This window comes from Colias croceus, chromosome 5 (assembly GCF_905220415.1).
Source record: "Colias croceus chromosome 5, ilColCroc2.1".
In the NCBI taxonomy this organism is placed as follows: Eukaryota; Metazoa; Arthropoda; class Insecta; order Lepidoptera; family Pieridae; genus Colias; species Colias croceus.
Window position 1 is genome coordinate 1384434 of NC_059541.1, and position 13826 is coordinate 1398259.

General features: G+C 33.2%; 1 protein-coding gene across 1 annotated transcript in view; it reads right to left on the reverse strand.

Moving 5' to 3' along the window:
* The window catches only part of LOC123691630, a 40875-nt gene that overhangs the window by 1318 nt on the left and 25731 nt on the right, over positions 1–13826 (reverse strand). Inside the window, exons 9-18 of the mRNA XM_045636117.1 lie at positions 12107–12233; positions 11571–11702; positions 3032–3219; positions 2518–2694; positions 1964–2138; positions 1511–1686; positions 1210–1271; positions 1038–1127; positions 700–848; positions 143–299 (exon numbers count right to left, since the gene is read on the reverse strand). Of these exons, the coding sequence (XP_045492073.1) occupies positions 143–299; positions 700–848; positions 1038–1127; positions 1210–1271; positions 1511–1686; positions 1964–2138; positions 2518–2694; positions 3032–3219; positions 11571–11702; positions 12107–12233 (1433 nt within the window). The remainder of the gene's footprint in view (positions 1–142; positions 300–699; positions 849–1037; positions 1128–1209; positions 1272–1510; positions 1687–1963; positions 2139–2517; positions 2695–3031; positions 3220–11570; positions 11703–12106; positions 12234–13826) is intronic.

Here is a 13826-nt window from a genome sequence, read left to right on the forward strand (position 1 = left end):
AGTTCCACCAATGGATAACGACAGCAGCAGAAAGCGTTGCAATTGGGTTCTACTTATTAACTACGTCCTAGTTTTTCTCAAAGCAAAGGATTACCTACGCTAAAAATGCTGTCGATTTACAAATACATATTTGTTTTCTCACCCGTGGCACTGATTATTTTTGATAAACGCATATATGTCCTTGAACGCTTGCTGTATATAGGCGAGCGTATTTTGATCGATAGGCACGGAGCTCGTCGATTCTGAACTGCTTGAAAAGTCGCCCGAATGAGAACTGGCTTGGAACGATTGTTCTGACCCTGACGTGAAAGTACTATTGTTATTGATACTTTAATACCGAAGTTATATTGCACTTACTCTAAACAGAAAAAAAATCTTTATCAGAAGTAGATCTAACCAGAAATCTTGCTGGAGGAATTCCGTCTTATAAACTCAAACTGAAACATTTATTTATTCAATTAGACTTCTTATAGAAGCACTTTTGGAACGTCATTACATATTTTCAACATTTACCACTGATTCGGAAAGCGAGAAGAACCGTCAAGAAACTTCATAGTTGCTCTTCCATAGTACTTCTCTATAACTCAGGTTATCTATCATTTTTTCCTAAATACTTGTCCAAATAATTTTGTTTGTCTTCTATATATTTCCACATTTGGTTTCTACATTTTTCCCAATACCATTAATTGTTAAAATTACCAGAAGAAGCCGTGCCGTTCGCCCACAGCTGCATCTGCTGACGTTTCAACTGTTTCATCTGTTCCACCAGCTGCAAGTTCAGCTCCTCCAGCTGTTGCCGGTGCGATATCTCCTCTTGTAGCTGCTCTTCTAGAACCTCCGTGTAATCTCTAGAAAATTTTACGTATGATGAAGACTAGGTATATGGTCATTAATTCCAAATTATGGTAACAGTGTCTTCATTTATTAGAAACACTGTGAATTAAGCATTGCAAAAAAGCATGCAAAAAAATATAAACGGCGCCTTATTAAGGTCTGTTATTGAATCAATATGATAACTTTATGAAGGAAATACTTACTTTTCCTTTTTCATTACCCCTGTCTTCGTCGCATATTTTCCTGGTGCATTTCTTACGTTTGACGCCACTCGGTCTTTTATTGTACCGTTTCTAAAAATCATGTTTAATATATAAATAAAGTATTTTTAAGGTATAAATAAAAGGGCATTTCAATATAAAGGATAATACTCACTTGGAAATAGATTTCACCGATCTGGCGTCGGTTGAACTTCCACTTACACTCAACCAAGAATACTTTAAACAAGAATAGAATTAAATTAAATGTGATAATATTTCAACAATATACAAATAGATTATTTAATTAATAGTATTTCTATAGTCTTTGTGTTATTCTAGTACATAAGTTACATCACTGCTATGAATCATCAAAATCCGTTCAGGGATTTTCAAGTGACAGAGTTACGAACATACATCCTTGCAAATTTTCTCGTTTATATAAATTAGAAGGATTATAATATAAACAAGATATTTACCGCTCCCGCTGCTCCCCTTTCGTTATCTCTTAACACTGATCTGATTTTTGAGAGGAATTCACATGCAATAGAGTTATGTCTCATGTCTAACACCACGAGGGTAGTATTCGAATGCATCATTTGTAGCGCCGCCGCTGCACAATCCTCTGATAGGCCACAGTTTTGTATGTCCAATGCTAGAATTCGAAAAAACTTATAGTTATGCGTGTACGGGAACAAGGTATGATAATTACGATTTTTTTTAATTCTTTAAACATTACAAAAGCTACTTGTGAATTTAAGGAATTTGTTAATTATCGATAGCTGCTCAAGTTGCTTAACATACCTATAGATCGCGCATGTTTCAAACAATAAGGGTGATCGGTGAAAATAATGACAACACAATTTTATTTTGTTAGCAATCTCCAAAACCACTATCTTTTACTTCTAATTTATTTATTTAACCATCCTTGCCTTTGATCCACAAATCATCAGCCAACACATCAAACAGCTTGCCAACACCCACATCCCCGAGCTGTGTATTGCCACACAGCGTGATTCTCCGCAAGCCGGCCATTGTGTCCAGCTCGGGCAATCTGTAGCGTAACGTGTGCACCCAGTTCTCGCTGTAGCGGTGTATCTTTTGGTACTAGTGGATATACAAGGAAATTCAACTGGAGATTTTTAAGAATAAAAACCTGTGTAATATGTACCTTGTATAAAAATTTAAAGTGTGACGCAAAAAAGACGCTACTATCTCATAAAAAGGGTAGGTAGGTAATGAAGTCGCGGGCAGTCTATACTAATGTTAGATATAGAGAGGAAATATTTTGATGGTTCAGGTGGTATAAGCTCCGAAACAACTGGACCGATTTTAAAAATTCTGTTACCAGTTGAGTGCTAGCTAAATTATTACTGATTGATCTGAGTTCTTATTTTGTTTAGCCAAGTTTATAATTTATTTCTTCGAACAGATTTTTAAGCCTTGATTTTTAAATTGATTTATCCCTATGTATCTTATGCTTTACCTTAAGTAAATCGGCAATATACCCAGCACCAAGCGGTGTAAGTTCGCAGCCACTGAGGTCCAACGTAAGTATATTGGGCAGACATCGTACTGCTTTACACAGAGCCAAACAACCCGCGTCACCGATAAGACATCGAGGCAGATAGAGGTGTTGCAATGAATTGTTCGCTAGAAGCGCCTGCAACGTTATGATATGACACATATTTAAAGAAGACCTACGTTTTGCATCTAGTCTATTTTAAGATGTTTTCGCGTCAATCTCAATTAGAAAGAAAAAACATTTATTTCAAGGACAGCAATTAGGTGATCAGCCTTCTGTGTCTTTCGAGGCTGAAACATTTATTTTTGCTTGTCCACGCCGGGAATCGAACCCAGGGCCTCTCGGTTCTATGGTCACGTTAGCCTCAGAACAAAGGTTGGCGAATTAAATTTAAAAAACCTGAACCATTGAGAAAAAAGTAGTAATAAATATTTATATTAAATCAATCATCTACGAGCATAATAATATACGAAACCTCACAAATAGGGTTCAAATAAGGTATCTTCAAAGGCAGACCCTCTAACATCAGCGAATTTAGTAGAGTAGTATTTGAGAGTAACTGTGAGGTCGCTTCCACAAGGTTACTGAGCATGAAGTTTGTGAGGATCACTGCTCGCTTGTTCACTGTCTTCGCTAATCTTTCGCAGTCTATGTGTTCTAGGACTGTTTACAGAAAGGTTATGGTTATATGGTTATATGGCATTACGATTGATAAATGCTGATAATTTGTAAAATATTATATTGGTAGACTTCGCTTTACTTCACTGTGTAGTTTAAGAACTTGCAAAGTATGATTTAATTTACTTAGTAGGAAATGAGTAATAAAAATTATTACTGTTTTTTTTTCAAAATTTTCATGAACTTGAGCTTATGAAAAAAATAATTGCAAAGTAATTTTCAATTCAGTAAGTTTTTCAGGGAGAAGCAAACAATGACACTACCTCGCAAAACTCAATAACATACTGTCTTGGGTCAATCAATAATTTTTATAGAGCAAATAAAATTTGTGTGTGCTGTCCAAATGTATATCTTCGTACTTATGCTATTATGTATTTACTCATACCGGTTTTAACTTGCTGGCGACATTTAATCGCAACAGAGTGTAGACTCAAATCGCAACTGAGTGCGTTTAGAATGGGAGGCCAGTCCGCATATTTTATCCTATCCACACAAAAGTCCAGCACCTTTCCATTACCAGTTGGAATTACATTAGCTAACGGTGTAAGATTTTGCAACTTGCAACATTTCAAATAACATTGGTGGAAGATTCGACTGCTTTTAACTTCACCTTTGCCGACCATGATTAAAAAAATACATCAAATTACGCGCCCTTCGCTATATAAGGAAGGCCTATCGCATAGAAACAGAAAAATTGGTGATAAATATGATAAATTGGTACAAGCCTCAAAAATTACAAAGTCACATTAGTTTGAAATAAGAACTTTGGCGATGACATCGTCAATATAATTTTTTCCTTTTCGTACCTAAACGTCAAGTTTTCATGAGATATATTGACTTGGGCTAAATTTTATTATCAACAGATTCTTAATACGAAAGAATACATAATATAAATTTTGTATAACGACTGTACAGTGCGTACCACAGTGCGTACATATTGCAATTTAAAATATAAGGATCAAGGCACATTTAGATCATACGAGAAATGGATAAATAGTTAAGTTTTTTTTAAAGGTTTTTCCTTACAAATCTAACTCTCTATGGTACTCAGTACTCTTTGGTAGCTAGCTAGCCAGCTAGACTTGTTAACAATCCAATTTCAATCATAGAGTTGAAAAGAGGTAAGAGTAATATACTTTGAAAGAAATAAAACACAAAATCCCATATTTCAGTACTATATTTGTGACCGTTACACTTGTATAAGAAAATCTTAAAGTCATAACTCATAACATACAAAAAATATTATCTTCAAGCTAAGTCATAAAATATGTAACAAGAATACACAATATTCGTAAGGTAACGTTCAAATAACTAGATTGGTATTAGTAACTGTCTTACAGTCATTACAATAAGGTTAAGAAGTTTCAATACCAATCCAATTAAACAATACAAAGAGTAACGCAAATATTAAAAAAATATATTTCCTTAACTGTAACAGTTATCGTTATAGTTTATTATAGGAAAACCTATCGTAGTTAAAAAAATACTTTTTAAAATATTTGGAAAATTTACTAAATTTTTGTTGTCTATGGTATAGGAACCATAAACTCGATAAAAAACTTACATACTAAATGTCAAACACTTAACTACTGTACGAATGCTTTGAAACAAAAAAAAAATATTTTTTTCTTTTTAAAAATGGCAGCTTTCAATTCTAGAACAATTTAAATCGTTCCAAAGCAAACGTATTTGTGTTAAATGATACAATAGCCTACACCATTAATTGATAACAATGATAACAAAATACTTATAGCATGTTAACAAACAAATAAATATTTCTTATAAAGAGATAAAAATATTTGGTAATTGCATTGGGTATTCTATATAATATACATTTAGGTTACGAGACAAATTAGTTTTTGTTCAACCTTTTAAGTAATTTACTATTTTATGATTTACTAGCTGTGCCCGCGACTTCGTCCGCGTGGAATAGCGACTGCATAGTAGTTACTACTTTACATACAATTATGTAGTAAACACGTACTACCATAAACAATTCATAGAATTGTTAATAGAATTTATTTCTAATCTAAGCTAAAAAACTTACGTACTTTCCGGAAATCTGGGGCATTTTCCGGGGATATCCGGAAAATGCCTGTAAAATATCTGGGAAATCCCCCGGAAAATGTGTGAAAATGTCCGGGAAATACCCAGAAAATATCCGGAAAATGCGTGAAAATGTTCGGGAAAAGCGTGGAAAATGCCTGAAAAATCTCCGGAAAATGCCAGGGAAATGTCTGGAAAATATCCGGAAAAAGCGTGGAAAATGCCTGGAAAATCCCCGGAAAATGCCTGAGAGATGCCCGGAAAATATTCAAAAAATGCGTGGGTCCGCCTAAAGCAAAGGGGGCGCAGGACTGACAATTTTTGATGGAGTTGGTGTCATTATAACACCTATTTATTATTGTTTTATCGTAAAGATTACGCTAATATAAGCATGTTTTATAGAAAAAACTTTTTCTCTAAAATCAAAAATGGCCGAGATATTCGCCCTCAAAGATTGATTTTGCGCGTCGACGGAGCCCCGCTTCGCGGGGCTCCTATTACTGTGTAGTTTTTTTTTTAAGAAACCTAACCTAACCTAACCTAACGGCTAACCTAACCTAAACCTAACCTAACGTAACTGTTGATTAGTTGCCTACGTGCAGCTCCCTTGAAAACCATCAATCTTTGAGGGCGAATATCTCGGCCATTTTTTATTTTAGAGAAAAGTTGTTCCTATAAAACATGCTTATATTAGCGTAATCTTTACGATAAAACAATAATAAATAGGTGTTATAATGACACCAACTCCATCAAAAATTTTCTAAGTCCTGCGCCCCCTTTGCTTTAGTCCAACCAATGCGTGAAAATGTCCGGAAAAGGCGTGGAAAATGCCTGGAAAATTCCCGGAAAATGTCAGGGAAATGTCTGGAAAATGACTGGGAAATGCCTGAGAAATATATGGAAAATATCCGGAAAATGCGTAAAAATGTCCGGGAAAAGCGTGGAAAGTGCCTGGAAAATCTCCGGCAAATGTCTGGGAAATGTCTGGAAAATATCCGGAAAAAGCGTGGAAAATGCTTGGAAAATGCCTGGAAAATCTTCGGAAAATGCGTGAAAATATCCGGAAAATGCGTGAAATGGTCCGGAAAAGGCGTGGAAAATGCCTGGAAAATCCCCGGAAAATGCGTGAGGAATTGCCCGGAAAATGCCCGGAAAATATCCGGAAAATGCGTGAAAATGTCAGGAAAAAGTGTGGAAAATGCCACTTCAAATTTGCGAAGTAATTAAAGCAGACAACCAAAAAAAGAAAAAGAAAGCTAAAATCTTTCATATTAAATGTATATGGGATATTCATATTTCATATGTACTTAATGTAAGGGTTTAAAGATATTTTTTTTTTATATTTCTCGATTTATTTAAAAAAAAATGATTACGGCCATTATTAGGTTAAGTACCTTCTTTCGATATCAAGTTAAAGTTTTTTGTTATCTGTAATACTTACAAAAAAAAAATCGCCTGTGCACACTGAACGATTACACCTTGTACATGAATGCCTTAGCAAATGTTCGCCGTGATTATTTAAATGATCATAATTTTTTTTATTAATGAACCAATTGACATGAATTAAACACTAAATGACAAAAAAAATTAACTACAGTTTTGGGTTCGGGATCAATTTAATAATTACACCTGCTAATATTTTTTTACATATTTTCATTGTATAAAATCGTAACATAACTTCCTTTATGTATTGTTCTATTAACACATGGATAATAATATCTTCCCAAGGTACTAAATTTTAATAAAAAAGTTGTTTTTGTTATTTATATCTAAAAAAGAGTAGTTATATTAGACAGAAATAAACATAAAATTTTTATAAGTTATGGAAGCTGAATGTAATGCAAATGGGCAAATATAAAAGTAAAATTAGGTATTTAAATAAATAAATGAAACAACTACCAATTACAGAAAAACTTCTTTTTCGGTTGAAAATTGCTGGATCATGAGTATAATTCTTTATCTCTTACCTTGGGCAGTCTGGAAGAGATCGCTAGTAAGCGATAAGACCGCCTTATGTACATACCGTGTTAATCCATTTGGTATGATTGTAAATATTTTACGTATATTAAATTGATAAATAATATGTACTCTGATCCCAGTACTATCTGTACCGAACGATAATAAAACAACAGTAAAGCACGAATAAAAATCATACTTGTACAGTAGTTGTGAGTGCAATATTTACGTTTCAAAATAACATTTTTTTTGATACTAAAACGTAGGTAGATTCTCACGCACGCACGCTGATACGTGGTTGGCTGCCCCTTTTCTCATTCCCGAAAAATATCCTCTAAAATTACCCAAGATTCTTCCAATGATTGTACCATACGTTGGAAATTAAATTTAGTCAACAATTGACCACGCGCCAGGATACTTATTTCTACTACATCCTCACGCAAATCGTTAATTTTTTATGAACATTGAATCTGTAAATAAAAAAAATGAAAAGATTACTTTACCTTATTTTATTAAAAAGCTACTAACAAATAAAATTCTATCAAGAACTTAAGTGACCTTCTTTGGGCGTATAATATAGTCTTGTAAAAGTTATACATAAAAATAAAATTTCATCATTTTCTTATTTTGTCGTAACTTCTCTAATTCTAATTAAAAACATGAGTCTAACTATATAATTAATTATGTATAAAGAATAAATATAAAAGCCACAACTTACCTTTTGTGGGAACGCAAGAAGGATTTTATAAAATGTCACAATTAACTGTTAATTGTGTCTTGTTTGACATCAAATAATAAACATCTACCCTCACTTGTAAAATTTTATTTAGTATATTCACATAAAATATAAGCACCTGAAGTGGACTCTGGGAAGACATGGGTTAAAAAGTTAAATAAATAAGTACAATTAAAAACCCCACCAACATCATATTATTTAATTCTTAATTATAAATTTGCAAGAAGCGTTAAATATGTAAATTGATTTGATTTTAATGAAGTCTCATAGATGGCGCTGTTTCATATTTGTCTTTATACTACTAAGATTCATTAAACTGTTTCTCTGCCAAAATTACGTAAATGACGTAGTTTTTATAGTGTAAAGCTAGATAATAGCGTGGCTTACCCAAAAACAACATTTAAACATGAGTCTTTAGATTGTACGCTGTGTAATACACGGAATACGTTAGAAAAATAAAGGTTCACAGCTCCTCCCCCGGAGGTGATAGCATGATAATGTGTATATAAAAGCCTCACCCGACCTGTTAGTAATATTCATGCAAAATTTGAAGTCAATCTATGCGGTACTTTTCGAGATTAGCTCGGACAAACATACAGACAAACAGACAAACAGACAAACCGACAAACAGACAAACAGACAAAAATTCTAAAAACTATGTTTTTGGCTTCTATATCGATTATAGATCATGGATTATGTATTCTTTTAAAAAAATATTCAATGTACAGTTTTGACTTTCCTACGATTTTATTATATGTATAGATTTAATAGGTACAATCGCATCGTAATGTTTAAAGTTTTAATTGAATAATAAAGCAACTAAAAAGTAAAACAACACTAGATGGAAACATTATAGTAAAAACACAAGGAAATGAAATACATTGAAAAATTGAATGAAAATTTTGTAGGTTGGAATGGAAAGATGAGAAAAATGATAACTACTAGGAAAAATAACTTTTTCATGTTCAGCTTGTATTTAGAATTTCAAACATAACGGAGACTTAAACCTCTTTACGATTGAATATTATTTCGAAATAACACTGCCACAAAACTGCTTTAAGAAATTCGATTTTATATAGCGCTATCCTTGTCTATCGCTCTTATAAGTGATAAGTGCGAAAGAAACAACACTATGGAAATCAAACGACGATTTGTAAGACTACATTTTAATGATTTGCCATAAAAAGTCATGAAAATTAAAATACATATATACAAATAAAGAAATTAATTCTTAAAACCAAAGTATCACAATACACTTTTACTTACATATCCTATTAAATAATTGTAAAAAATAAATACTTGTTTTTTTATATTTTAACAATTATTTTTTTGAGTTCCCTTATTGCAGGTAACTATTTTTTAAGCTTTGCTTAATTTCAGGTACACAGTTCTCAAAGGGTAGTTGAAATGAAAATTTCGATACTTAACAAAACTGTTTTTCTTATTTTATTCAAACTGTATTAAAGCGCGAAAATTGTGATAAAAACTTGTTAATGAACTATATTTTTGTATAAATTATTTTAATGGATCAATCCATTAAAATTATTTATTGATCAATTAAACAAGCAAATACATTGAGACCCTAAATAATAACGTGTCACGTTTCCGATTCCGTTAACCGAACTAAAATTCAACAAACTTTTAGAGTAGAAGGAAAAGGAACAGGAGCTAAAAGTCCAGTACAACAACTAAATAACAATTTTTTTAAAGCTTCGTAATCGTACATTTTGAATTTTATTTTTCCCTGACAGCAATTAATATTATTATTGGTCCCTTTACATTACTTTGCATTATTTTGATTAATCGACAAAACCCACAGTCTCTGTAATTATTTGTCTCTTTTAGCTTGCATGTGGCTTCTCCAAGAAGCTTATATCTAATACACTGGAGATTGCACTATGACCATTGACTTGTCACAAGAAAATATAACCTTGAATGACGTCAGTGTTGTTTTTTGTCTCTTTCTGTGGGTGCTCACACTGGTTTGTATATTCAGGATTTTTCGAAATAGAAAAAACTAAAAATCATGGTCTATAAATAATAACGACATAGGTATATTTTTAACAGTATAATTATATTATAATATAATGGTCATACTTTATAGGTACATACAATTTTAATTGGTATAGAATGATAGTTTTAAATAACTCTTGGCTACAAAGCCTGGATATGAACCGATATATAGCATTAACATCCTTTGTAAATAGAGGAAAGTTGTGTTTTGCATCAGATGCTGTTTACCAAATTGTAAGCTACTCAGATCTTCTTTTTAAACGCGTTGCTTCGACGGGTCAATTTCAAGCCAAAATCATCAAAGAAAAACTGTTTATAATAAACGCCTTGCACAAATTTCAGCTAACTTTACAAAGTTTATTTTTCAAAAGGTATTTTTTTCTGGGTCGTAATCCTCAGTAATTTTACCCTTGATGGGCACATATATTTCTTTTTATTTTACTTTTTGGAAAGCTGAAATACCTAAAACAAAAAATATGAGGTAAGTTAAAAAAGTATAAATTTCAATGTAAAAACGAACAATCTTATAACTACATGTGAGTGCAATACCGATGTCGAGTGTTGTTTCATTATTAGAAAAATCTTGAAAATAGTGTTCTAAATTTCATCATAATATTGTTATTACAATATATTCTCTTCATCATCCATAAAAACTCGTCATCATGGTTACCTTACTTGTTAATTTTGTTTATTGAAAACTTGTTGAAAAATGATAAAGTATTAGGAAAATAACAAATTTAACATGACTGCTTTCTAAAATGATGCAAAATTTTACAATTTTTGCCATTGAAATGATTCTAAACAGGTAAATGCAGGAGTATTGAGGAATATTGTAAATAACGTAAATATGCACTTGCCTGTGAAATTCTATGAAAGAATTTGGTGTCCAAACACTTCTGCAATTTTTCACAATGCAATAAATTATTTATATTCGGAAAATATTTATTAAATACGCAACAATATTAACTTAAATATTCGAAGCGACGCAATTTTTTTGACACTTATGCCATATTGTCAAAGTGAGAGTTGCTACAATTTTATTATGGTAACTACCCATAATCAGGGAGTATCGCTTTTTAATAATTGGTCCAGATACTTATTTTATTTAGCATAAATAATAATTGTCTCATCCAACAATGCTTCTGAATGACGTTGTTGGCAATTTATCAACAAACTCATGTACAAAAACTAACCTTTTGCACAGAATATTACGGCATACATAGTAGCCTTGGGAAAACTTCGTATTAACAGTGGCAATACCAAGTTAGGTGTGAAAGTGATAAAACACAACAATTTTCTTGTTACACGTCAAATGTTCATACCGAAATCTCCAGTGTATTAGATATAAGCTTCTTGGGCTTCTCGTACTGTATAGTTGGCAATTATTCTGCTTACATGATTGTGATTGGTCGTTATTCCGCTTGCTAGACTGTAATTGGTCGACAAACACCCGTGTGTTCTATAATTGGCAGTTATTCTCCTTACATGACTGTGATTGGTCGTTTCTCCACTTGCTTTATTGTGATTGGCCATTCATCCGCTTGCTTGCTTCTGATTGGCTGTTACTCCGCATGCATGAACGTGATTGGTCGATCGGACTCCGGCTGATCGCCATCGCTGCTGGAATCAATGGAGTAGGACTTACGGCGGGTCCATTCGCTTTCCGGGTCGGAGAATATGTTGCGGTCTAGCTCTTCTATGTCTATGTCTGCTTCATCTGCAAAGGTAATGAGTCATTATAATAATTAAAAACAAGAGAACTAAGGAAAAGGGAATTTTCCATTTTTCATTTGAGTTTGAGTTGAGTTAATAGAAAAGTAACATTTTTGCGAAACTGAGTATGTGTGATTATTACAGGGGAGGATTGATAGGAATAATAGCATAGTGATATTAGGTATAGGTTTTAGAACAGGATTGATAGAGGGTTTTTGTGTTATTTACACATCGTTATTATATCGTCGTTATTATACACATGTAATATTTAAGAAGATGGAAAAGGGCAGCTCGGTTAAGGGAAATTAGAATTAGTGGAATAATTAGACAGAATAGAGCTTTCCACATTCTTCCATAGGATTTATGGAAGAAAAAGGGTACTTATTTAATTATTCTATAGTAACATACCATCCGCAATGAGCTCTCCGGACCAATCGTTATCGAACTGCAGCTGATGGTTGAGGTCTCGCTCTGCGGGCGACTGCACCGCGTCCGTGTCCGCGTCGGTGACGTCATATATTTCTGTCATTTTCATCTGGGGAATTTTATTAATTTTTAAGCTATTGCATAGCTTCTATCGCGGGCCTTGAGCGCGGGGACCGAATCGGGAAATTCCGTAACGAAGAAACCTCACGCTCCCCACTCCGACGGGCGGAGGTGTGGCTTGAAAGCATAGCTTTATAATGCGCTTCGCGGATCGCGGTTTCACCCGCGTAGCTCCGCTTCTGTTCGTCTTAGCGTGATGATATATAGCCTATACTCTATAAATGGGCTATCCAACACCGAAATAATTTTACAAATCGGACCAGTAGTTCCTGAGATTAGCGCCTTCAAACAAACAAACTATAGATAGATGAATTGTACACGTTTTAGAGTGCTAATACAAAAGTTAGCTTTCCTGACTTGTGTTGGTTGTCGGAAATCCTATGGCTGCTTACTTTGTTTTATCTAAAGGCGTTGATATGTAAATGTATGAAAAGTGCAGTAAGAATTCTTTATTTTATGATTTTCTTAAATTTCCCGATATGTTTGCACTCAAATATTCTTTGCTATTGTACAAAAATGAAGTTAAAATTTACGCAGAATGTTTAAAAATGAAACAATAACACGTGTTTACGTATTTGTAGAAATGTTATTAATTGGCGCATAAAAGGTTTCGTAAATAACTTTATCTCGGTGTGAAAAGCAATTAATTGTAATTAAAATTCTCACGCTTAAAATAAAACATGTAGTAAAATATAAACAAATATAACATGACATCATAGTTATTATATTATAATTTTTTTGCTCGTTGAAGTTAACAGAATATATTAATTTCGCAACTCGTATTTACATAATATAGGAAAGTGTTGTCCGTACTTTATGAAAATTAAGATTCTTTTTGACGTGACAACGTCTTATAATTCGATAGAGCCGGCTGCACGCACGAAAAACCATGGCTCATGCGGCGTTACCTCGCTCTGAGGCGTTCCAGTGCAAGCGAGAGCGCGGAATGAGCGACAAAGAAGGACAATCGTTGTCACGTTCAACTATCGTTAGTAAACCGACTTTACAGACAACCAATTTTTTTACTCAAAATATTAACCGAGTTAACAATAGGAAATTTCACAGTTTTTATAGGGTAGCTATTTTAATATTTTTTACCGCTCTTTATGATTTCTTTTGTTTTTGAATACTGGTGTTTTTATGTCTCATTTACATTTTGACCAGATTTACTTCAATCTTTTTTTTCTTATACCTACACAAGGAAAGGCATACTTTTATCAAACATATAAATAACGTTAGCGTTACAAGCGTATCTCTATCGATTTATTTCAAACAGCATCTACCAATAAACGAGCAAGATATATAATCGAAAAATTGCAAAACAAACACATCGATATCAAAGTCATAGGTTATGAAGTGACAGTGGTGCGATATACGTCATCTTGTTGAGATAACGAGTGTTTATTTAACGCTCTTTGAAAATATTATATTGTACCTATTATATGGGATTCTCGTGTTTTCATGGGTCTATAATACTTTTTATGTTTCGTTTCTCTAACGTGATAGGAGACTGAAATTGATATTTTTGGTTTTATGACATTCAAATGCTCTATAAAGGATGCGGGTTCGAGTCCCGCCTCGT